Genomic DNA, 27170 nt, shown 5'->3' on the forward strand with positions numbered 1-27170 from the left:
TGTTGGCCCGCCTGTTCCCTCTTAGTATTTCCCAGTTACATCTGAGATGGTGGGTGATCCCTCTTACTATTCCCTGATGGCTCAGTAGTAAAGAATCTGGCTGCTGATGCAGGAGACTCAGGTTTGATCCCTAGGTCAGGAAGATCCCCTGGAGAAGGAAATGGCCACCCACTCCAGTATTCTTGCCTAGAGAATCCTATGGACAGAGGAGCCTGGTGGGCTACAGTCCATGCAGTGCACAGAGTCGGACATGACTTAGCAACTGAACCACAGCAAAGCATCTGTGGCAACAGCGCTGGAACTCCGTAACTTACGGGAAAACCTGAGTCTCCCATTCTCATGCGTGACTGGATGATTAAGTCAAATATATTTTCTGAAATGTTCTCATTGTCAAGGACCAAAGGAGCTCTTCATTTATTACTGCTAACCTGGCACAGAGAAGGAAAGTCAGGAAACAATACTTAATGACATCTGTTATGCCGTCTATCAGGCTGGAGAAAGGCAAGGGCCCATTGTGTAGATCATGCAAGAGTGTTGGCAGCCCTTTATACTGTGAGCCTCTGTTTTCTTGTTGCTCCATCACCCTATCCTCTGCATCCCAATTTGGTCTTTATACTTCAAAGAATGAATTCATTCTATCTTTGAAGTAATATGTGTTTGGAGTTCAGGATATCAACATAAAATAGAGTATGATTCATCACAATATCTCATAAATGATAGGAATACTTTTATAGTTTCTTATATTATTGTAAATATATTATTCTATATTCTACTTTAGGAGAATCTCAGTAATTCACCACATGAGAGATAGTGACATTATACCTGCTAACTTATCATCAGTGGCTATTACTGCCCGGGCAAAGAAAACAAGATTCAGAGCTCTTTTTCCACTAGAGGAGAATTATTGCGATATAACCAGCCCTAGATCAATTGAATTTCAGGAATTTAAACACATGGGCAGTGAAAAGAGAAAAAAATAGAGACCTGAAAGCCGAAAATACAGAGCACCTCCAAAATCAGTAGAATTCAAACATATTTGCCAATTTTCTCTAATTTATTACAACTTAATATTGCTTTTTTCCTGTCTGAACTGAGCCTGAATAACTTAAATTTACTTGAGACTTTATACTCTAAAAGAGTGGATCTTAAGGAAGACATTGTTAGGGACAGTGCAGCTTTACTGTACAAAATTGTGCTAAACAAAATGATGTAGTCAAAACTGATCACTGATCAGAATGTTTTGAATAGAGCAAAAGCATATATTCAGTGTTATTCTATAAAAGAATTGTATGAGAAACTAAGCTAATCCATGATCAACTACTACTTAAGAAAAAAATAATGCTTAATGAAAATTAGTTTGAAAAATGTAGAAATAGTTTTTTCAATATAATTGTGAGAAAGACCTTAAAATAATCAGACTTGTTAGCTTATAGTATATCTTTTGAAGAATGCTATCATATTTATATAAGCATCTTCTAAGTATGGGGAAATGACTTCTTATGAATATATACTGTAGAATCTTCATTATTTAAAAATTGCCACCTTCCAAGAGAGATTTCTTAAACGAACATTAAAAGGAAGGTAAAGAACAAAACCTATAAATAATTGAGGCTACCAACATAATTTTCAGGGCTCAGTGCAAAGTGAAAACGTGTAGCCCATGTTCAAAAAGCAGGGGGAAAAAATAACATTAAAGGTTCTGAAATATAAAGCTTCTTTCTTTGGTTGTCTGTCTCAATTGTCAGGATATTTTATTTATCGCTGTCAGTGAAAAATGCTTTTAATTTTAATTATGAGCATGAATTTTACTATTCATCTTTCTATTGTACAACCTAGTTTTAAATTCAAAGAACACAACTCATATGTGGAAGTACAGAAGTACATGATTAATACTTCATAGTTTATACTTGTATATCTATTTCATTCTTACCAGAATAGTGGAAATGCTGCACAAAACTACCTCAACCATTTTTCACTGGTTTTATTTCTTGAGACATGCACATTCTACCAACACTGTCTACCTTCTGCTTACTGATGAGTAAAAAAAGACTGAAATGAAAAATACCTATGAATTTCCCTATTTCTCCCTTTTGTTCCATGTCATCATCTTTTGTTTGGCTAATAGAAGTAACAGAAGTAGTAAGAAAGGATCTGATAGAGTTGCTTGTTCATTCTTGTTTCTTAGAAGACCATTTCCTTCTTTCTGGATTTAAAGCAAAGTCTAGCTCAGGTTAGAGAGCAATTCCTTGTCAAATATCAGAACCAGGTGGACGCTACAGTGATCAAGATGCTATTTGAATTTATCTCTACTCCAGCCAGTGCAGCAGGAGTCTTATATCTTAAGGAAATAGAGAGATGTGTTTGAAATTCTAATGTAAAATCCGGGAAGATGATGAAAAAGAGCAGTGCCAACAATAATAATATAACATGGATTATAATAATAATATAACATGGATTATATGTTGATGATGAAAGCCAACAAAAAGTCAACTGAGGTGCAGTATGAAATATTAAGGAGGTTAGCTATTTCTTCAGTAGATGACTTTAATTCATAGGTAAGTTATGTGCTTCTGTTTAGCATAATTACAGATATGCCAAAGCTAGATACTAACATAACATTTAGATGGGTTGATCAGTATTTCTGGCAGAGGGAAGACTTAACATCATTAAAATGTCATTTTTCTGAATTTAATATACACATTTCATGTAGTTTAAATTAAAATATTAAATTTAGGGGTAAAGGAGAAGATTGCATAAGCTAACGTTACAGTTCATTTAACAGAAGAAACAAATAAACAAAAACAAAATATGAAAAATAAGAACGTAAGGGAGGAGGACTTCCACTACCAGAAAACAGCATGTTCTGAAGCCACTGTAATGAAATCAATATGGTATTGGCATAGAAAGTGAAAAATACATCCATGGAAAGAATGATCTAGATTCTAGAAACAGGCCCCAATATTTGCTAACTTAATGTATGATGCAAGGAATATTTCAATTTATTGAAAATGAATGATATTTTAAAGTATGGTACTGGCACATACCAGTAAAGTATGTGCTGAAAAGTTTTCCAACCATATGAACAATAAATTCCAGATGGATTTAAAAAAACACTTTAGTGCAAAAAAGAACAATAGACACTTAAAATCCAGGAAAAGCATACAACCTGGAGCTGAGGGATATCATCTTAACCAATCTGGGAAGCTCAGTTACTATATAAAGGAAAAAAAAGACCTAACACACTTTCTTAACAACATTGCAACACAAGTACAAACAACAACAATGTAAAAAGAACTCTACATGCTATGTGTAAAACAAGTCAAAAAACAAATCATTTATTTGAAATAAAAGTGTTTTCAAATACCAACTTAGTTTATATCTACAATACAAAGAGCCCTACAAATTGATCAGCAGGAACAAAGAATTTTTAAATGGGCACCTTTAATGTCTGGCTCAGGTACAGATCCTTGCTCTGTTTCAAACCCTCAGTTCAGTTCAGTCTCTCAGTCGTGTCCGACTCTTTGCAACCCCGTGAATCGCAGCACGCCAGGCCTCCCTGTCCATCACCAACTCCCAGAGTTTACTCAAACTCATGTCCATCGAATCGGTGATGCCATCCAGCCATCTCATCCTCTGTCGTCCCCTTCTCCTCCTGCCCCCAATCCCTCCCAGCATCAGGGTCTTTTCCAATGAGTTAACTCTTCACATGAGGTGGTCAAAGTATTGGAGTTTCAGCTTCAACGTCAGTTCTTCTAATGAACACCCAGGACTGATCTCCTTTAGGATGGACTGGTTGAATCCCCTTGCAGTTCAAGGAACTCTCAAGAGTCTTCTCCAACACCACAGTTCAAAAGTATCAATTCTTCAGCACTCAGCTTTCTTCACAGTCCAACTCTCACATCCATACATGACCAGTGGAAAAACCATAGCGTTGACTAGACGGACCTTTGTTAGCAAAGTAATGTCTCTGCTTTTTAACATGCTATCTAGGTTGGTCATAACTTTCCTTCCAAGGAGTAAGCGTCTTTTAATTTCATGGCTGCAGTCACCATCTGCAGTGATTTTGGAGCCCCAAAAAATAAAGTCTGACACTGTTTCCACTGTTTCCCCATCTATTTCCCATGAAGTGATGGGACCAGATGCCATGATCTTAGTTTTCTGAATGTTGAGCTTTAAGCCAACTTTTTCAATCTCCTGTTTCACTTTCATCAAGAAGCTTCTTAGTTCCTCTTCACTTTCTGTCATAAGGGTGCATCAGCATATCTGAGTTTGTTGATATTTCTCCTGGCAATCTTCAAACCCTCACCACACACTAAATCAGGACTGACTTTTTCCTGATCTAAGTATATCTGATTTTCCTTAAAACACCTAGTGATTAATAAGAGTGAATATATAAAAATGTGAAGCACCCCTCCGTCTCCATCATGCCTTGTCAAGAGAAGAGTTTTGATTAAAAAAAAAGTCAAAATTATGATAGGTATGAAATAGTAGGGCAAATTGAAGATGCAAAACTGTATTTTACTTAAATTCATTTTTTCCTAAGTTTTACTTAATAGGGCATTATATAAATAAAACTATGGTTCTCAGTAATGTTGGTCAAAGATTAAACCTTCCTTTCCTTCTAGTTTAGCTTAGCTTAGGATATCAACTCATCTTCTTTTTGAAAATATTTATTTGTTTATTTGGCCACACCAAGTCTTAGTTGCAGTGTATGGGATCTAGTTCCCTGATCAGGGATCGACCCCTGACTCCCTGCATTGAGAGCTCAGAGTCTTAGCCACTGGACCACCAGGGAAGTCCCTCATCTTTTTGGACAGTAGTTTTGTTTCCCTCACCTATCCTAGTATACAAACTATACTAATCCTCAAATACAGATCAATCCAGCCATATACTTGTTTGACTTACAGTGCTTTAGGCACTGAAGGCTATTGGTAAAAAAAAAAACAAAAAAAACATAAATTGCAAACACATTTTAATTTGAGTCCCAGTTTCACATATACCCTTAATTTATCCAGGCTTTTAAATTTTTCATTAAGTCCCCAACTTTAAACATTTCTTTCTCTTTGAACCTACTATACTTTCTATTTCATAGAAAAAATGAAAACTGTCAGACATAAACTACCTGATTTTCTGTCACCCACTACCCCTTCTTCCCACTGCAGTTCCTCCAATGTATTCATACACAGACATATCCTTACTTCTTCCTCCTTTGCTTTGAAGGAAAAAATTCCTTCTTCCTATCCAAAGTTATTTTTCCACTTAACTCTCATCTCTCTTCACCTCTCTCTTCTGGGATGTTGCATCTTCTATTGTCCCTTCCTTTCTCTCTTTCATTTCCCTCTTTCTATTGGTCATTCCTCTCAGCTTTTAAACAACTCAGATCTCTCCCATCCTTTCAGTAAACACAACAGAGTGTCCTTGATTTTGGATTTATTCCCTCCAATTACCCTCACTCTTTCCTTTTGCAATAGAATCTCAAGGGAATAGTCTGCACTCACTATCTCTATTTCCTTACCTTCATCTAGTCTTTGGGCTTCCCTGATAGCTCAGTTGGTAAAGAATCCACCTGCAATACAGGAGACCCCTGTTCTATTCCTAGGTCGGGAAGATCCACTGGAGAAGGGATAGGTTACCCAATCCAGTATGCTTGGGCTTCCCTTGTGGTTCAGCTGATAAAGAATCCACCTGCAATGTGGGAGACCTGGGTTCGATCCCTGGGTTGGGAAGATCCCCTAAAGAAGGGAAAGGCTACCCACCTCAGTACTCTGCGCTGGATTAGTCATACATGGACTATACAGTCCATGGGGTTGCAAAGAGTCGGAGATGACTGAGCCACTTTCACTTTCACTTCACTTTTCACCTAGTCTTCAACTTAGAACAATTGGGGATCTCCCAAAGATTTCAGATTCAAAGTTCTCTCATTTCACCTTTTTATTGCATTTACTGCCATGGATTATAACCCCCATAAACTCTCTTCTCTTAGTAACACCCTCTCCTGCATCTCTGGACACTTCTTAGTCTCCTTTATAGGATAGTCTTCCTTTAGCCACTTCTAAATGTTTCTCAGCCTATAAGAAATATTCTCCTGGATATCTCAAACACTTCAAATTTGGCATGATAAAGATAGAGATTCATCATCCTACTCCTAAAAATCTTCTCCTTTTAATTTTTCCCAACTTGATTAACAGTTTTCATCCATTCAAATCAGAAACCTAGAAGGCACAGATTCCCCTTTCACTTTTGCTGCTGCTATCCAACCAGTATTAAGTCTCCTGGTAATTCTATCATCTATATAGTTGTCTTTATTTTCCATTGTCTCCTACTGCCAGTGACCTAATTTAGGCTCCCATTATTTCTTACTTGATCTATTACTGATGTATGGACATCCTCTGGGGTCAACCCCTTCCCTATTTGTCCTCCTCACTGCCAGATAATCTTTTTGAACATGTAACTAATCATTTCATTTCACTGTTCAGAATTCTTTGATGAGTCTATAACCTATAAAATAAAATTCAAAGTTTTTCACCCAGAATCTGTCTACCTCCTATAAAGTTACTTTCCCAACCTATTTAACACATTCTCCTTATAATTTACACTCCAGCAATACTGTACTTGAATTGTAATTTTCCCAAATGTGCTATATTGATTCAAGTCCAAAGTCTTCTGGATAGTTTTCTGTATCTGGAATACATCCCTCCAACTTACTATTTAAGTCTCAGATCAAGTGCTTCCTCATCTATAAACTCTTTCCTGACTTAGAAATGACCTAAGCTTTTCTTCCATATCTCCCCACCATATTTCAGACATGCTGCCATTACAGAATGGTTATCACAGCATTATCATAACTACCTACACATCTGTCTTACCACTAGGCTGTAAGTTCTTTGAAGAGCAATAATTTTTTTGTTTCAGCATTCCCAATGTCATGCACAGAGCCTAATGTGTAGTAGATTTTGTATTCACATGTTTAATACATACATGAACAGAAACTTGATTCCCATATTATTTGAAAACTTCTATATATTATAATACTCTTCGATGACTTTTACACAGGTAAAAATGAACAACTAAAAAGAAATGCTGATCTTATGAAAGAAAAGTTTAAAGTGCATGAACAGGTAAGTTTATGTGTCTTTATAGTCAATCAAATCCCTGTGGAGCATTGTCTTCCCAAATAAGAAAAAAAAAAAAGTCATTTTTCATTAATATAGGCAGCCAAAAAGATACAAGTTTTGAAGACCCTTAGTGTTTTACAGACTAGTGCACTAGTATATTGCTTGCATTACTTTTTCTTTTGACAAAAAGGGATGCAACAATTTTGCCATTTATTTTAAAGTTATGTTTGAGTTTTTATTCTTCGGTATACTCTTAATTAGCACTTTATAAAAGCTTTTTTATGATAAAGTGAATGCCTTCAGTATTTATGATTTGAATTATCTATTGAAATTTTATGGCACCATCCAAATGAAGAGAGCATTTTGTGTGGGTCACCAATTAATTTTCTCCCAAGAGCCAGCATACACTTTGCTACTTTTTCTTCTCTTCTATAAGAACAGCATCATGATAGTAATTATAGAGCATAAAACATAAAATATCCTCCTCCTCAATGAATATAATTTCCCACCCCTCTGCCCTTTGGGAGGTTTATTATGTGAGTTTTTTCTCATCTCCCAAGAGCCAATATGTCAAACTCTGGCAGATCTAAGATTTCCAAAACTCAGCTTAGATATGTATCCACCTTAGAACTTCAACTTGAAGGATCATCTCTGTTTCAATCTGGTTCTTCACTTAAAGAGCCTTTGAAGAAACACAAGCTAATTCTCTAAACATGCCAGAGCTCCTAGGTAATACTCAGGAGTAATGAATGGCATCTGATGTACTCTTGGAAAATTTAGCTTCTCATCACCAATTTTGAAATAATTTAAATATCTCTGGGTTATATCCCATTCTTTATATTTCCTTTATGTCTTTCCTTTATTTTTCCATCCTTTTCATATCTTTACATTTCAACAATAACTGTGAAGTCAGGGTGTAACTGGAACAGAAAGGGGGAAAACTTATGCCTCCTTTCTCTTCTAATGTCAAATTGTAGAATACTTCTTTGTCTAAAATAATATGAATCTTCAGAGGGGTGGGAATGACAGAACAAACACTGTAACCCAAGATTCTGCACTTATTAACTGCTGTCCAAAGCAAACTAAAGATAACCTCAATCTAATGAACATTCTCTAGTACAACATCTCCAGGCACATCCAAGACATATGGATAACCACTCCCTAGAAATAAACTTAGGAGTTACTTAACAGCCGTATTTATGAGACTGGAAGATTTGTAACTTGTATATGAAGAATTCTTAAGTTTTATAGGAAAATATAACCTGAAACTGTCCCTTGGCATTTAAAGTTGTCAAGAAAGCAAATGAAAAGAAGGCAATCAAGAAGAACATGTTGGAATTTTGTTCCCTTAAAAAGAAGAAAGGATTGGATTCCTTGGGGCTGTTACAGGTTATACTAGAGGAGAAGAACCTAGTGAGATACAGCCTGGTACCAACCCAGACATTTAAGATAGGCTTCATGCGTCAAGACTACAGTGAAAATCCTCAGTCTTACCAAACTAATGGCAACATGTCAGGTGGGAAAAATCAATGGAGAATGAAAAGACATGTAGATTTGTCTCCTAGAGTTTCCCAGAGCAGCTAGAAATCTAGATACATGCCTAGGAAAAATATCACAGTCTATGAGATTGACCCCTTCAGTCACCTACCTAACTTTAATCAAAGGCAATGGTTGGATAGGTTCAGCCATTCCTGCAAATTTTCTGGCAAACTCAGTGGCACAAGTAGGAATCCTGACTGTATCCTCTTGAATTTAAGGAAATTTTTAATTTTTAATTATATATATATAAGTTAATTTTTATTTTTAATTATAGCTGCTTAAACCAGTGGATTCTGACTTTTTTTAATATCCTCAAATACCTGAATATACTGAATATCTATTAAAACCCATGAACCCTGATTTTTAAAAAAGTGCTCAAAAGGGCACATGCATGCACACACACATGATTTTGCATACAATTTCAGGAAGTTAACAGACCCTTGAAAACCCTTTATCTGGGTCTAGGGTAAGAACCTCTAACAATTCTTATTAGTATTCTTATTGAATATATATCAAGGGATGTACACCAGGAGGTAGGAATACAACAGTGAGTAAAAACAAAATCCCTGATTTTACAGTGTTTAACACACATGTGTGCCCAGTCATGTCCAGCTTTTTGCGACCCCATGGACTGTAGTCCACCAGGCTCCTCTGTCCATGGGATTTTGACAAGAATAGTGAAGTGGGTTGCCATTTCCTACTCCAGGGGTTCTTCCTGACCCAGGGATCAAGCTCTCGTTACCTGCATCTCCTGCACTGACAGGTAGATTCTTTACCACTGGTGCCACCTGGGAAGCCTTACCATGTTTATTAGAAGATTTTTCTGGGCCTCTTGCCTTCTTCATTGTCTCTTTCTTACTATCCCACTTCTCTTTTATTCTCCCTTCTTTCCTTTACTCCTCTCCATTTAGAAATATACCTCTGGAAAAATTGAAAGTTTAATCTCTCTGGTGGATCTCCTCAGTGCCACTCTCCAGGGACTTCCCTGGCGGTGCGGTAGGTAGGAGTTCACCTGACAGCACACGGGCCGTGAGCTTGATCCTTGATCCGCGTGGAGCCCACGTGCCATAGAGCAGCGGGCCCGCGCACCACAACCACTGAGGCCCATGTCCTAGAGCCTAGATCTGCAACGAGAGGAACCACCACAATGCGAAGCCCAGGCACCCCAACTAGAGAGTAGCCCTTGCTCTCTGCAACTAGAGAAAGCCCTTGTACAGCAGTGAAGACCCAGCACAACCAAAAAATAAAATAAAACTTTTTTAAATGCCACTCTCCTTATGAGCATAATAAATCACTTCTCTGCTTCAACAACCTGTGAAACTAATCTCAGGAAGTTGTTGAGCTCTTCTCAGATCCCAAATTCATCCTTCTTTAGCCTCCTCGTAAAGCTGACCCTTACCATAGATAATGCTTAACCTCCTCCTGGAGATTAGGGATGTCTATATAATTGTCAGAAATGGAAATTCAGCCCACATTCAGAGATTCACCCCATATTAGGGTAAGCTTGCTGGCTATCAAATGATACATAAAGTTGGCTCTACAATATAGTTTGGCTTTTTTGAAATATTTTAATGTTCATGGCATTTCTGCACACACTTAAAATATTTTGAGCATCTATGATAAGTTATGGATATGGTGATGAGAATTCAGGAGGCAAAGATAAAAAATCATTGTGTCTAGATGATCTTTCTACTTGAACAAGAAATTGGTCCTTCTCAAAGTTTAGCATTCAAACAATGAACAATCTCTTTCCTCTCTAGATATAATCATACATCAAAAATTAATATAAACTCTGAAAATTTCATCTAATTAATCAAAAAATGTCAACACATACTTAAATTGAACAATGAATATATGTTTTAATCTATAGGAACATAGGAGTAATATCACCAAACTTATGAGTGAAATGAAAATCAAAGAGGAGGGACATAAGATTGAAATGACAAAACTTTATCAAGATATGCAGGAAAAAGGTAAGTTTTATTTTTAATTTACTGAATTCTAAGCTTCCATAAAAAAATTTACATGCATATATAATTTTTTTCAGTAATTACCAGTATTCTTGAATAAATACTGTCTTAACACATCTGAATTTAGGTTTTGTTGCTTTCTATATATTTATGTGATATAAATTACATTTATAAATTGGACTCATGGAGTTTGAATTTAACATTATTTAATGTGAGATAGTTAATATTATTGTAAAATTAATATAAAATGTAAGCTAGCTTTTATATTTATATACTCATTATATTGAATATAATTTCACTAATGAAATATTCTTCCTTCAGCAAAGTAGGTCTCATGAACTAATGTTGAGAGTTAACTGGTTTCATAAAGGTATTAAAAAGTTTAACAAGCCAAGATGCACACCATATGCAAAAATTAACTTGAATAATAGGTCTGAATGTAAACCTATATCTATAAAACAGCTAAAGAAAGCATAGAAGATAATCTTTGTGACCCTGAGTTAGCCACAATTTCTTACAAAGAAACAAAAAGCACAAACAATAAAGGAAAAAATTCTAAATTGAACATCAAAAACTATTAACTTCTGTCCTTCAACACAAAAGAAAATGAAAAGACAGGCTACAGACTAGTAGATAATACTTACAAATGCAAAACTGATAAAGAACTTATGTTCAAAAATCTATAAGGAACTCTTAATTCAATAATAAGTCAAACAACCCAATAAGGAAATGAACAAAATATTTGGACACGAATAATATGTACAGATGACAATAAGCACATGAAAACATGTTCAACATAATTGGTTAGTAGAAAAATGCAAATTAAAACCACAATGAGATACCACATTGCACCTTCTGTTGTTCAGTCACTCAGTCATGTCCGACTCTTTGCAATCCCATGGACTCAAAACTTCAATGCCAAGTGTTGGTGAGGATATGGAGCAATTAGAATTCTCATACATTACCAGTGGGACTGGAAAATTATACAACGACTTTAGAAAAGAGTTTTGCAGTTTCTTTGGGCACTCTGAGAAGCAGATGCCTAGATAGAATTAGACGTTCAAGAGATTTGTAAAGGAAAACATTTATGAGGGTAGATGGGGGGGAACTGGGGGAGATGGGTTAGCTGTTACAGGTCGAACCAATGTGAAAAAGAGAAGGAAGAAAGGGGTGCTGGTCAGGAGAAGTCAGTCTGTGACACATTTATAAGAAAAAAGTCAGCAAAGTTGGGCCAAAGTTGCCCATCAACCAAGTTCTGCAACTCTCAGAAACAAATCTGCCTTAGTATACATGCCAAGTTCAGTCAGTGGCTAGGAGCAGCTCTTGGGAATCGTGACCTCAGCATAAACATGGTCATGAAAAACAAAGAGTCAGTTACGTTCCCTGAAGTTGGAGATCTGAAGATGCATTTTCATGGCCACAACAGTCCCCTCCTTATGCTATACGTACCTTCTTCTCCATAGGAGTTCAGGCAGCAGGTTCTCCATACTTCCTGTGGACACTTCTTCCTCAGGAGAAACCTAGAAGAGGGGTTGTTGAAGTGTTCTTCCTCCTAGGGACCTGATTGTGTATATTCAGTTAGCAGGTTCTAGACCAAAACCTTGGTTCAGGTTAGGGAACCGAGCAAAGAATAATTTTTAACGGGGCCATGTGCCCTCAGCCTCCTGTTCCTCCATTCTTATTTCTTTTGTACTTGTTAAGCAGCATTTACTGCTCATCTTTTAACTAACTCTATGATTCTCAAAAACACCCGTTTGACTGCTTTCTGACCTTTCTGGTTATTATGATAATTGTGGCCTCCTGGCTTCTGGCAGTTATGCACCATCATCTGGCTTCTATAACTTGGTGGGGGAAGGGGGACACCATTCATGAATATTAATGAGCCCAACTTTATAACCTCTTGTCAGACCTAGCTTGCAGATGAGAGTGAAAGTTGAACTTCTTAGTTCAACTAAGAACTGGTTGCTGGTTTGTCTTTCACCAGCACATTCCCTGTGGCTTGATTAATAGTGTGTCTTCGATGTCCTCCTAAGGAACATAATCCTTTGGTGCATTTTCTTGCCTCGCAAGATACATCTACTCAAGCATGCCAGCTTTTGAGAGCCTCCTTATACCTTTCTCACTAGCTGCCAGGGCATCTCAGGTGTTGCCACTTCACTCTGTTTTGGCCAGTGCTTTCTCTAGAGGTCTAAGGCTACTCCAACAGAATTTGCCCCATAGCCTGGGTCCTTGCTAGGGTATTATGTCCCCTGACCCTAAAGAGTATCTTCAAGTCCATGAATTCTTGCTTACCTAGTCTTAATTTCTGTCTTCTATCCAGCACCCTCAAAGTGGCTTCTTAAGGGTATTCACATGGCTCTTCCCAATACAACCTAGCTAATTCTTGGAGCTCTTTGGGGGTATATTCACTTTCCCCACTTACCAGCCCCAGCACTCCCCTAGCCAGGTGATACTGAGCTTTAACCCTAGTTACTGGCCTAGCCACCAGAAGAGGAGGCCGGGCAGCTTTGGAGAGGAGCCTCTGCAGCATCTTTCATCAGCTAAGCTAAGGGCTAGCTTTTACTAGGAAAAGGTAGGTCACTCCTGCCAATTCTAAGCATTTAGGGGAGCTATCAAAGCAGTTTCCTCACAGGCATTGATCCAGATATCCATGTCCTCTTTTTTTAGGATATTAGGTGTTTCCAACCAGGATCCTAATTTAGCATGGCACACCTGTTTCAGCTGAGCATTTAAAACTCTCTGGAGTTCTGCAACATTAATGATTAGATTCTGTTGCTCAGCTGTGCCTACTCATCCTCTAGAGTTCATAAGAGCCTGTCTGTTGGCTTCCAAAGAGACCGTCTGACTCACATCTGTTCTTTAAATCTTTACCTTCTAACAGCTCTCAGTTTCTTCTTATCCCAATGCAGGTAGATGTAAGAGATGCAGGTTCGATCCCTGGGTTGGGAACATCCCCCAGAGGAAGGCACGGCAACTCACCTCCAGTATTCTTGCGTGGAGAATCCCAGAGACAGAGGACCCTGGTGGTCCATGGGGTCACAAAGAGTCAGATACGACTGAACCAGCTGAGCACGCACGCACAGGAGGCCAATTTAATTTAGCAATAAATAACTCTGCTGTCTTTGTGAGCTTTGTTTCTCTCATCTTTCAAATGCCTGAACTATTATACCTACAAGGTATTCACCTCCACCAGGACATTTTCCCAGATAACTTCTGGTAAAACCTTCAGTGGGCTTCCCTGATGGCTCAGTGGTAAAGAACCCAATGCAAGAGAGATGGGTTCAATCCCTAGACTGGGAGGATCCTCTGGAGAAGGAAATGGCTACCTACTCAAGTATTCTTGCCTGGGAAATCCCATGGACAGAGGAGCCTGGCAGGCTACACTCCATGGTGTCATAAAAGATTTGGACATGACTTAGCGACTAAACAACAACAACAAAATCTTGAGTAATCAGACCCCGGTGGTGTCCTAGGCACTCCCATCCTCCACATACCACTGATGATGGCATCCTCTTCCTCACAAAGTGTAAAGTGCCCATCCTAACTGTTTCTTGTGCTGATTCATGTCCTCCAAGGAACCACCGAAATGGGAGCAGAAATTCAAAGAAATTTATTGGACAAAATGCTGATGAAGGGAAGTAGTGAGGGAGCCAGAACAAGCTGGTATAGCTCTAGTCATCCTGTGATGTGAAGCCCTCTATACCTAGAAACCCAGGCTTTGTGTCCCTTTTTAACCAATAAATCTCCTATTCTCCAGGCATTCAGAGAACATTATTCTCTAGATATTTAAGAGTAAAAATTAGTTTACTCATTCAAAAGCATTCAACCGGCAGCCCTTTTGTTTCAATCATTTTTAAGGGACTTGTTAAAACTATATAAAAGCTACCCTGCACATAAACAGTTTCTAAAATATGTTTTTATTAATAAGTTGTACTTTCTTGTCATTTTTTTAAATACAAAAAAGTAATCTTTTAAGATTTTTGAAATGTTAAGGTGCATTTTTTTTATTCAGTCAAATTAAGCGAAGAAAAGAATAAAGAACTGATAGAGAAAAAGGAGTTGGAAATTTCCGAGTTAAATGCAAAGTTAAGAACTCAAGAAAGGGAAAAACAAAATGAAATGATCAAACTACAGCTAGAGGTAAGTGTTTAAGGCTCTGCTGAATTTGAGGATGCATCTCTTAGTCTAGGCCATTCTTTGTCATCCCAGTGAAATAAATTTCAGGATTAGAAACAACCCTGTGAGACAGTTTCACACATGCTTATTCTTCATCCATAGCATGCAGTGCTCAAACCCTACTCAACTGTTAGCTACACTGCCTTTCAGCACTTGGCCTCAAAGTGGGACTCTTCCGTCGTTCAAAAGGTGCTGATTTCCATAGAGGGTGCTATCTCCTCTGGGTGCAGAGACAGCTCACAGATTACCTGCATGTGACAGCTGAGCCTATGCAGCCGTTTTAGGGCTACCATTCTAGCAGTAGGGAGGGTGTTTTTAATCCTTAATGTCACTCTCTCCTCAGCAGTAATTGTGAAACCCTGATGAACCAACTGAAAGTTTTTCATTTACAATAAATAACTATTTTTTTTCCTAATAAATGTGTAGAAAGATAGATGGTGAAGAATCTGCCTGCAAGTTCGATCCCTCGGCTGGGAAGATCCCCTGGAGAAGGGAACAACCACCCACTCCAGTATTCTGACCTGGAGAATCCCATGGACTATATAGTCTATAGCGTCACAAAGAGCCAGGCACGACTGTGCGACTTTCACTTGCTATTTTTCTTCATTGTAACTATTCATTCTCTCCCCAAACCAGAACACAATCTCACTGAGTTTATTCTTAGTTCACACTGAGGCTACACTAAACTCAACCTCAAGGAAAAATAATGGAAGATTTTGCAAAAAAAAAAACATGACCTGTAAGAATGGCCCATGAGAATTTTTTTAACCTGATACAGCTTAATGTCAAACCAGCAAGCATTCAAACTAAATCAATAAAATCATATCCAAATTCTACTATTTAGCCTCACAGTTTCTATAGAAGGGTATTTAAATTTTTTCCCATGACTGTTGATTACACTACATTTTCTTTACAAAATACACTCATAGTAACATGAAAGTATTTTTATCTACCTTTAAGTTAATGAGATTCTCAACCCTAGTTAACTAGATTCTTAACCCTACATGATAGAATCAACTGATGTCTTGAGGAAAAATGCTCCTGACCCCACCCCAGAATCTCTAAGGTAGTATCCAGGTATTCGGTTCTTTAAAAAACCTGCCCAGATAATTTTAAAGTGCAGCTGGAGTCAATCTTGTTTGGGTAGTCCTTGTTCTGAAGACTTTTCTATCTTCTGTTATACAGTGAATACACTTGAACTACAGATTATGCATCTAAGAATATAGTGGATTATATTTATAGAAACAATTGTTTCATTTAACTAGAATGTTCTCAATTTTCTTTTTAAACTTGATTCAGTTTGATGCCAAGCTAGCAAGAGTTCAAACTAAAGCAAAATCATATCCAGATTCTACTGTTTCGCCACATAGTATCTACAAAAGGGTACGTGAGTTTTTCTTCCATGACTGTTACCCAAAAAAATTCTTAATATGTTTCCATAAAAGTTATGGAAGTTTTCCTGAAAATATATCTATCCCACTATGAGAAAGACATTAAATTTTTAATAATCTTTGTAAGTCACTTTCAATTTAAATTAGTAAATCTTAGTAGTAAATTAAAACATTAGACAAGTCCTTTGACTCTTTGGACTATCTCAGGAATTCCACAATGTATTTTGAACTAAAGCTGACTTACTATTCTGAAGTTGTTTAGGTACTCAGATAGCATATTTCTTCTTGCTCAACAAATAGTGCTAATGTGTGTTTTTTGTCCTTACACCAGTTTTACCCTGTTAATGCCTACAAAAACAAAATTATAGACCTTTCAAAATATGGTATCTTTTTAAATACCTACTTCTACTTAAACCAGAAGCATAGTTTTTGCTGTTTTGTTGTTCCTTGTATTAATGCTTAATTGTTATCATTTATGAACTGCAATAACAAAATTGTTCTGCTCCATTTAGAAACTTCAACATCTTCAGGAAGAAAAAGACAAGGAGATTGCAGTTCTTCGTAATACCGTTCATGATTTAGAACAACGCCTCTCTGTCAGCAAAGATTCTCAAGTTAAACCTGTTGGCAAAGATTCTCAAGTTAAACTTGTTGGCAAAGATTCTCACTTTAAGCGTAGACGGTTTTGAGTAGATTCATTAGTTGCTATTTAACTTCTTTAAAAGCAGTTGAAAATTAATTTTGATTGTCAGTATATCACACTACCTAAGTAATAACAACAATGAAAACAAAAAGCTTTAAACTTTTTTATTGAATTTAAACATCCACATTTTTGCCAGTCCTGTTCTACATTTCTGCTTAATAGTATTAACCATAAAAAAATTCAGGTTTATAGGACCTGGTTTGCCTATTGAACCATCATTGACTATGGAAATACTTCCTAAGCAATTAAGAGTTAGACAACATTCTTTTATCTTTTCCCATCTATCTTTCAAGATTGGCAGTCTCAAATTTTAAAGAGTATGATAAAATGCTAGATAAAGAAAACAAGATATAAAGGCTTCATTCATATATGATAGTAAAAATCAAGATATGAGTCTTAGATATAAAAAAGTATAAATGGATATCTAAAATGTAATCATAGCAAAATATTCATGTGTGAGTATTTCTGGGTCTGAAAAGACAGAATTCACTTCTTGCTTTAAAGGTTTAATCTGTTAAAAACATAAGATTAAAAAGACAAAGATAATATTGTTTTGAGAAATAAGTAAAGAAAAAAATGGAAAACATGTCTTTGTTGTTCTTCCTCCATTCTAAGTTGCCAACTATCCAACAGAAACCCCTAGGTTATAGTTTACGTTTCTGTTCTCATTAATGCAAGTAGAATACTGGAAAAAGAAAAAGAAAAACATATTAACCAAATGCTGCAACCACCTTTCAGCTGAATAAAAATATGGTTTGGGTCAAAATTTCTTTGACTTAAATTTTAAAATGTGGAAGTCAATTTCTCCATGTTTGCACAAATCCAATTCCTATTTTTGGATCACTATTAATTAGGTAGCTTATAAAAATGCTGAAAATGTAGACTTGGGGAGTATATCCAATTTCATATATTTAATTTGAAGGTCATTTTCACAATTTGGCCTGATTTTTTCAGCTTCACTTGGTGCCGGGTTCTGTGGGGTTGAGCTGCTGACCTGCTGCCTGTCAGGCAGCTGGAGGCAAACGTCACTGTCAAGATTCAATGACGTTCTCCTCTGCCAAAAGGCCCTGTCAGCTACATAGAGAGGGGAGGTCTTCTTTACACTGTCAGGTGATTGCAGACCCTGTTTTTTCAAATACCAGATGTCGACAGTGGCAACAGCAGCTACTCAAAGCAGATTCTGAATCTTTGGGAAACTGTCAGAGTAACTGATTGATGCATCTCTTTCGTCAGAGTTTCTTTTGTGGAAGAGAAAGTTGTAAACTTTCACTTCCTACTGGTGTATCACAGTTATCTGAGTGACCCTGTCTTTGGTGACCCTTGTGCCTATGGTGGTGGTGATGAAGACCCGAAGGAGGGGGATTCTCAGGGGTATCTGGTTCGTCTGGTTTTGGAGACTCTGAAAGATGAGCATTTTCATGAAGCTGATGCCCATGATGGGGATGGGGATGCGGATGGGGATAGGGATGGGGATGGGGATGGGGATGGGGATGGGGATGGGGATGGGGATGCAGATGGGGATGGGGATGGGGATGGGGATGGTGATGTCGCTGTGAAGCCTCGGCTGTTTTCTCCTTGGTAGCCAGAGATACATTTTTACAGAAGTCTTCATCTTCCAGTGTCTGGAATACATTTTATAAATCACTTAACAAATTTATAGATTTAGCAAGAATGCATGAAAAAATGAATTCTGGAGTTAACATATATGAAAGTCAAACTGCTTAATTAGGATTGAACTGGTTTTGTGTTTCCGGCATCATATTAATAAGAGAAAAAAAATTGATCTCAGCCTCAACACCTAGACTTTCATTAAAATTTGGTTCTCATCCATATCTAATTATAAAGTGCTTCTTGTAGAAAGTTTGCATTTAACTAAAGAATCGTCAAACATTCTGCAAATGAATCAATGTAAATGTTTTGAAAATAGACAAAAAAAGAATGTAGTAAGTTAAAGCTTTAACAATTTACTTAGGCTTCTATACTAGTTAAATCAACAGCAGAATTCAAATTTTCCTTTCCTTATTAAGAGCATTTCCTAAATAAGAATATTGAGGAAGAATTTGAGAGATACATAAGGCTTAAAAAGAAAGTCACTATATTTATATCTGCAGAAGCAAAACTAAATAAACTAACTGGTTAAAAGAACTTAGATTGATTGCAATAAAGTCAAACAACTATCAAATCCTAAAATCAGTTTACCAAATGGAACCTTTCACACCAGTGTCAACAAAGCATCAAATCTAATATTATTTTCTGAAACAAACTAATTCCTCTCTGATAACTCAAAAGAGCCAATAAAATTAACTCTGCTAATATTTACAACTGCTGCTGCTGCTGCTGCTGCTGAGTCGCTTCAGTCGTGTCCGACTCTGTGCGACCCCGTAGACAGAAGCCCACCAGGCTCCGCCGTCCCTGGGATTCTCCAGGCAAGAACACTGGAGTGGGTTGCCATTTCCTTCTCCATTACAATTACTAGGCATTTTCAAAATTTCAAAATACTGAAACAAATCCCAAAATAGGAATCAACATGGCTAACATTCATTAGGCACTGAGTATAAGTTAGACACTGAGTTAGTACTTTATTTGCTTTACTTCAGTCTCATCTGTAAAAGCAGTAAAATAACCCTCATGGTATTATTATGCAGATTAAAATGTGAAGAATGACATAACTAAACTTTAATATTTTTTTAAACTGTTGATTTTCTTATTAAGTGAGTCATTAAAATGTGAATGGCTTTCTTTAGAGTGGGGAAAAATCTAAAGGAAGCAGAGCTTATAAATAAAAATTTTAAATTATTTTTGAACCTGAGTTCAAATTTTGCCAACTTGCTCTGTCAAGGAAACATTGGAGTTATTTTCCTTCTCAATCTGAGAGGAAAAGAAGTTTATTTAATATAAGGAGTTTAGTTAATATAAGTTAAAATCAATTCCTTGAGTATATTTTATATAAATCATACATACATATAGTGTTTCTCATAACAAAGAATAAATATTCTAGTAGTTGTTAAGAAAGAAGTATCAGTAATTCCAAGTGCATTGGGTAAGAGTGTCACAGAAAAGCTGACAGTCTTACATTCTTGGTGAGTTAAGTAGTTATCTGGGCCTGGTCCACTTCAGGTAATGCCATGGATAATCTTCACTATCACTGTGTTCTTATATGGGCACATTCATAATATTGCAATAGTGTATTTTATGTTGGCTGAATTCTTTAAGCACTTAAAGTCATGCAATATCATTTGGTGGTAATTAAAATATGTAATTTGCATTGATTTTTGTTCTCTAAACTCCTCCTAGATAAAAGAAATATGAATCTTGAAAAGATGTTTTAAAGTGTATGTTCATAACAGGAAGTGTAGCTAATTATAAAAACGACTATTGTAGTTTATTTCTAGTATACCAAAAGAAATGCTGATTTAGCTAATTAGTCATGAAACACTAACTTAGATAGCTCTTAAAAGATTTCCTCTTTTCTCCAAAGAAAAACAATTGAGAAAAATACCTTGAGAGAGCAGTTTCCACATTTATCTTCACAGTAAACAGTCTTAATGGAGTCTTCTACATATGTGAAAGTTAGGAAGGAATAAGGCAAACCAAGATGATATACAAGGCGGCCACATCTGAAAAATATAACAGTCATTACAATATTTTGGCTTCAAACTCAATATTCAAAAAACTAAGATCATGGCATCAGGTCCCATCACTTCATGGCAAATAGATGGGGAAACAATGAAACAGTGACAGACTTAATTTTGAGGGGCTCCAAAATCACTGCAGATGGTGACTGCAGCCATGAAGTTAAAAGATGCTTGCTCCTTGGAAGAAAAGTTATGACCAACCTAGACAGCATATTAAAAAGGAGAGACATAACTTTGCTGACAAAAGTCCGTTTAGTCAAAGCTATGGTTTTTCCAGTGGTCATGTATGGATGTGAGAGTTGGACTATAAAGAAAGCTGAGTGCCGAAGAATTGATACTTTTGAACTGTGGTATTGGAGAAGACTCTTGAGAGTCCCTTGGGCTGTAAGATCAAACCAGTCCATCCTAAAGGAAATCAGTCCTGAATATTCATTGGAAGGACTGATGCTGAAGCTGAAACTCCAATACTTTGGCCACCTGATGCGAAGAACTGAGTCACAAACAGTTGGGTACGACTGAGTGACGAAACTGAAGTGAACAATATTTTCAGTATCATGATCCTACTCATGCACCATCTGGCATGAGGCTGTAGGTTTAATGGTCTTATAACTGTTATAAATACCTTTCATGACTTCAGTAAATCTCCCTGAAGGGGATCTCAAACAAGTTCCCTGGCACTGCATACCAGGTCAGGTCATGACAAGACTATAGTGAGTCTGCTATGGTTGCCAGGTGGGAGGGATAGTAAAGGAGTTTGGGATGAACACGTACCCACTGTTCTAAAGTGGATAACCAGCAAGGACCTACTGTATAGCACATGGAACTCTGCTCCATGTTCTGTGGCAGCCTGAATGGGAGGGGAGCTTGGGGAAGAATAGATACATGTGTACGTACGGCTGAGTCCCTTCACTGTTCACCTGTAACCACCACCACATTGTTAATCAGCTATACCCCAATACAAAAGAAAAAGTTTCAAAGAAAAGAGACTACAGTGAGTCCGACACTAGCATTGTGAAAAATGAAATAGATATATGTCACAATAAATAATGTCAAAATTATGTGGTTAGTTATTGTGATTTGGTCAAATACAATTTTGTACCTGATTCATAAATTCTATCAAAGTTCAAACCTCTGACCTCATAAATCAGGTCTGCAAATCACATGATCTTTTCATAACTGCTAAGGCAGCACAAATTCCACACAATAAGAAATCACAGCATAATGAAAAAGATCCTCAAGTCTTGGCCAGTGGCCCACTGATTTAAAAAAGAATCTTAAAATTAAATTTTAAAAAAGAATTCGCAGCAAAAATTTCAGCACAATGAAAGAAATGGAAATACACTTGGCATTTTCAGAAACAGTAGAGTTGAAATGCTTTTCTTGCCCCCATTTTATCCTGTATATACAATTTTATATGAATATCAAAAGGTTACACTTTGCAACAGATCAAATTAGAAGCTTGCAGTCCTAAAAGAATAACATGTAATATTAAAAATACTTAAGAGTAAGACCAAGTAGGTCTCAGGCCTAGGCAGAGTCTGGCTTACCATTCCTGAAGAGCCAAAAAACAAACCAGCACCAACTAGAAATGATGATAGCAAATTATGTATGTATTGAAGTTCTTTCATAATACAAACATTTTATTCATTCATGGAATCAAAAGCAGATTCATACAGATTATGCCTAAATGATTAATGTACTTTATAGTTCAGAAATGCAGGTATATAACCTTAAAATGTATTAATAGTAATTGGATTTTAGAGATAAGCCAGTAGTCTGCAAAGTATGGTTATTCATCTGCAAAATTTTTAAGTGAGAATTATACATAAGATACAAATTGATATTTCTTTTTAATCAGAATGCAGATGTACAGGGGAAAGAAAGTATTTTCAATTTTCCTTATTTCCCTATTGGAGTGGTGAATTCTTTTGTGTAAAAGGAAGTCATTTTGAAAATACTTTTGTGTGAAAGGAAGTCATCTGGCAAAACCAAACATTCTAATGGGCTCACTTTGAAACTGAGTATTTGGTAACAAGATAAAAGCAGATGTCTTATTTTAAATCACTTATTACATTAAATATGAAGCAGGTACATTGTAATTTGGGGGTGGGTGTGCATGCACGTGTGTATAAATGTGGGTACACACCTGTCGTATATAAGGAAGTCATCTTTATTTCCATTTAAGAGAGTCCAGACATCTGGTTGGTTTTCTTCTTGTTGGTAAACAGGAATATGTTCTGAAACCTTATTTTTAAGCTGCATATATTTTAATCGAGAAGAGATTCCTTGATGATTAACAACAACATAAGAGATGTTAGAATATCCTTCTTTCTCCAGTTTTACTCGCAGGTCCTCCAATCTAAAATATTTGGAAAAAATACAAAAAAAAGGAATAATTTAATTAGTGACTTCTCCCTTTCTCTTCTATTTTCCTACATGAAACTCTTTTATTATTTTTTACTTACTCAGACCTCTTTTTTATATTGTTTTAAAGGACTAAAACTTGTGTTTTTCTAATTATTTATTGAACTTTTATATTCAGTTAAAACTATATGCCAAGTGCTTGCACAAACATTAGTCCATGTTGTCCTCAAATGAATCCTATGAAGTGTGTATCTTTATAATCCATCTCCCAGTTACAGAGAAATTGTACCCAATAAGTATTTGCCAAATAACCCAACAGATATATATATTTAGAAATTCATTAAATGACTCAAGACCTTTGATGGCAAGTATAATGTTTGTTTTACTCTGGCAAAGCTCTCATATCTGCTTCCTATATTGAAATAACTAATCCATTTGCAGGAGTACAATTTAAAACATTTTCATTACACAAGTAATACATACTTAGTAGGCTACTATAAAATATAGGTACACAAAAGAAACATTTTACATAGCTCCAGGAAAGCCACTGTAAACATCCTCCTAGTCTTCTCTCTTCTAACATGTTCTAGGCCAACAAATACAGTTTTTTTAAATGCAATTTGGTAAATATGTATTTTCTATTTTTATTGTTTTATGCATGTATCTATTGAATAGTTATCTTCTTAAGAAATTCTAGACCACAGAAAGACTACCTTACCTAGATGCCTGCAGAATGCACAGGTATCAGCTGGCTTGAAGAAGAGCAACCACGGTCACTGAACCATAGGAGTTCAGCATAGGGTCTTGATCCTTTATGCTCCAGGCTGGAGGTTGCTTACAATAGGAGCTTTGGCCCTGGCTCTCTGATCCTCCAGCTAGGAGGAGACAGAGAGCCAGGGCCAACCCCAGGCCTCTCCACATGGCTGGGGTTGTCCTGTAAAAGAGAAAACCTTTCTGTCATCTTCACAGTCGTAACAAGGAATCTCTATAAACTAACAGGTATAATTCTGCCTTCTACAAATATCTAGCCAGTGGATTCTGTCTCCATGTTGTTGGGTTCTTTGTATTGAACATCTTAGCACCAAATCTCCCTGTAAAGGGGAGTCCAAGTCAGGGAAGCTGCCTAAGCACCTCTTGACTATCTGGTTTAGCAAGATACTTGAATAAGCCTGCTATGAAGATTAGCCTGAACAGGCAGTCAAGTGCTTCTCTAGCAGAAGATATATGTCCAGGAGAAAATACATGTCTAGGGAAATTCTGAGAATATGGCCTCTACAAGCAAGTAACATCCTGCAGACATGATTTGATTTTTGAGATACAAGTTCTGACTGCTTCTTTCTATCCTCTACCAATCTAAGCAAAGGAAGGATACATAGGGAATTCCGCATAGAAATGAAAAGACATCACGGGAAGAGAACTTAGGAAGAAAGGAGGTGGCAGTGAGGGCAGTCTACCAACAAGAAGAGATTCAGATGTTACTGCCTGCCAAAATGTTGCTATTATAGCCAAGACCAACAGGGACCAATGAGAAGACACCTGACCAGGAAGAAATACTACAAATCACTGGGCCTTGTACCACTTAAGATTCACTGAAATCTACACTCTTATGAGTCTACTTATTGGCTACCACTACTTTCAGGAAGTTCCTATGACAAGATAGCATGTTCTTGGGTAAAAAAAATGACCCGTCTGAGTAGGAAAGTTAAATACATGATGAGAAGTATTCCCAAAACAAGGGCCAGAGCTCTCTGCAGAGAGGTACAAATAAAACACATGAACTGTAGATAGGTGGTAGAAAAAAGAACATATTCAGCAGAGACGAGCAGAGAAAGAAAAATCCATACATTTATGCAAACATGAATTTTTAATTTCAGACACACCAAGTGAATTGGGTCATCAAGATAAGCATGCTTATTTTAATATGAGGGTCGGTGGGAGAGAGAAAAAATTCCAGAACTAGGAAGTCGGCACATGTTCAGGCACTGATCTATGATAAAAAAGTAAAAGTACTTTGGGGATGAGGGTGGTTGGGGGAGGGGAGGCAGCTAATGATAAATTACCTAGAGTTGAGCCCAGAGTTAAGAGGGGAGCAGAGAAGCCAAAATCAGACTGATACGGGCTCTAATGCACTAGTAGCTGTGGATAGAACGTTTAAAAACCTGATTACAACTATATGACCATTATCTCCTTTTGCAGCTGAGAAAACTGGCTAAGTGTGAGTTTAGGCAGCTTGCCCAAGTCCACACAGGTACTAAGTCACAGGGAAACTGGATTCAAACCAGTTCTACCAATTCCAACATATGACCTCTTACCTACAACAATATATTGACTCTTTTCAGATCGGTCACCTTCAGTAACTACAGTAGCCAGAACTTGGGGGTTTTAATTAATTTATTTAATTGCAGTATAACTGCTTTACAATGTTGTACTCATTTTTGTGCTTTCCATCATGCACAACAGCATGAATCAGCTGTATGTACAATACACCCCCTCCCTCTTAAGCCTCCCTCTCCCTCCTCCATCCCACCCCTCTAGGTTAGGACAGAGGGGATTGAGTTTTTTAATGCCCTAAGATGACAAAGAAAACATCAAAATTATTCAGGCTTTTTTGTTTCTTACTAGAATGACTGATTTCATAGTCTTTATAGAATATAAGTTCAGTAGTTACAGACCCTTCAGCATAAACTCAGCACCTGGCAGCCTCACTCTGTACACCACCACTCCAACTAGCTGAAGAGTGAATATAAATGAAAAGGTTATTTCACTCATTTAGTTTTTTGATGAAAAAATAACTGAAGCCATTGGCAGAGGGTAGTGGATTACAGAGTTCACACTTCCCAGATTTTCCCATCACTATAATCAAGAGGCTGTTAACTTTGTTTTCTTAAAATCACTTTTTACATAAGAAACTTTTGATTGATTATAGCTGTCAGACAACTAACTATATAAAATAATGACGATAAATAAAATTAGATTTACTGTAAACCCTTGTGGCTCAGACGGTAGAGTCTGCCTGCAGTGCAGGAGACCTGAGTTCAATCCCTGGGTTGGGAAGATCTCCTGGAAAAGGAAATGGCAACCCACTCCAGTAATCTTGCCTGGAAAATCCCATGGATGGAGGAGCCTGGCAGGTATAATCCATGGGGTCACAAAGAGTCGGACACTACTGAGCAACTTCACTTAATGCAGTAACAATTAAAATGTAGTTGTGAATTTCACTAATCTCATCATTTTTCAATCACAAGCCTAGATTTCTTGACCACTAACCCATTAAAAGGCAAAATGTGCAGAAACTTTTTCCACCCTCTTCCCCAACCCCGTATCCTCAGACCAGCTTCTGAGGGTCCCCTCCTCATTCTCCTAAAAGCACCAATAACCACTGATTTTGACATGGGTTTTAATTTCCAGGATGACTGTTCTGCACAGGGAACCAAACCTGCTTTCTCTTTTTCTTACCTTGAAATTGCTCACAATACCCCTGGATATTTCTGCAGCACCCTACACAGGCCAGATCCGTCTCTGCTCCTCAAACCCACCAGCTGTTTTGCCATTAGAGCTCTCACTTCCCATATCAGTGGGAAATACTTAAGCTTGAACACACAGTATTGCCTATATAACAACACAACTTTTTGCAGAGGAAAAGTATTCCGCTTCTCCAGCCTCCTCTGCCCCTATCTTTATCTCAGCAGTGCAGAAGGCAGGGCAAAACTCAGCTAGAACTGACAATGTCCCCACTGCACCCGGAGTTTAGATTCTTGTGTATTTTCTTTACCCATCTCTTTTGTTAAAATCTATTCTAAGGACAAAAACATTTTATCAAGACTCGAAAATCAAATCATTTACCAAACTCTGAAGGAATCAAGTTTGGAAAACACAAGTTTCCTACTTACACAACCCCTCCTGAGCAGCCTGCTTCCTTTCTCTCCGCTCGGCTGGGCGGCTCCACAAAGCCGCAGAGAGAAACTCGGATATTTATAGTCCTGTTGTTTACCTCACCCCCTGAGCCAAAGTCAGAAGTTCAATGCACGCTCAGCCTGTGATCTTGCAAGGAGAGACAAGCCCTGAACTGATTATTACAATCAACTTTTAAAAAGTAACAAGCGCTGGCATACATAAAATGGGGGAAATGTGGGGGTAATTACTGATATATCCCCTATCATTTTTAGTCACCCTGTTTGCTAGGATTTAATGGTACAGTCGGGGGCGGGAGAAGAGCTAAGGATAAAGAAGGCTTCCAAGTTAGGCTCTTTTCCAAACAAACTATAATAGGGAAAAAT

General features: G+C 37.2%; 2 protein-coding genes across 3 annotated transcripts in view; one reads left to right on the forward strand and one right to left on the reverse strand.

The window, feature by feature from the left end:
• The window catches only part of CCDC152 (coiled-coil domain containing 152), a 32041-nt gene extending 15151 nt beyond the window's left edge, over window positions 1–16890 (forward strand). Inside the window, exons 4-8 of the mRNA XM_065905558.1 lie at window positions 7054–7118; window positions 10525–10627; window positions 14637–14764; window positions 16100–16183; window positions 16704–16890. Of these exons, the coding sequence (XP_065761630.1) occupies window positions 7054–7118; window positions 10525–10627; window positions 14637–14764; window positions 16100–16183; window positions 16704–16880 (557 nt within the window). The 3' untranslated portion in view covers window positions 16881–16890. The remainder of the gene's footprint in view (window positions 1–7053; window positions 7119–10524; window positions 10628–14636; window positions 14765–16099; window positions 16184–16703) is intronic.
• A 93-nt stretch (window positions 16891–16983) lies between these two features.
• On the reverse strand, window positions 16984–26940 carry SELENOP (selenoprotein P). 2 transcript variants are annotated; one of them, XM_065905556.1, is made up of 5 exons: window positions 26784–26940; window positions 23612–23827; window positions 22676–22888; window positions 20394–20511; window positions 16984–18516 (listed from the first exon to the last, which is right to left on the reverse strand). In XM_065905556.1, the coding sequence occupies exons 2-5, from the start codon at window positions 23812–23814 to the stop codon at window positions 17806–17808; spliced, it is 1245 nt and encodes a 414-aa protein (XP_065761628.1). In that variant the 5' UTR covers window positions 23815–23827; window positions 26784–26940; the 3' UTR covers window positions 16984–17805. The 2 variants fall into 2 exon arrangements, with proteins under 2 accessions (XP_065761628.1, XP_065761629.1); XM_065905557.1 differs by lacking the exon at window positions 26784–26940 and having other exon boundaries at window positions 23612–23837.
• Window positions 26941–27170: the final 230 nt, after the last annotated feature.

The sequence above is a fragment of the Muntiacus reevesi genome, chromosome 14 (assembly GCF_963930625.1).
Source record: "Muntiacus reevesi chromosome 14, mMunRee1.1, whole genome shotgun sequence".
Taxonomy (NCBI): Eukaryota; Metazoa; Chordata; class Mammalia; order Artiodactyla; family Cervidae; genus Muntiacus; species Muntiacus reevesi.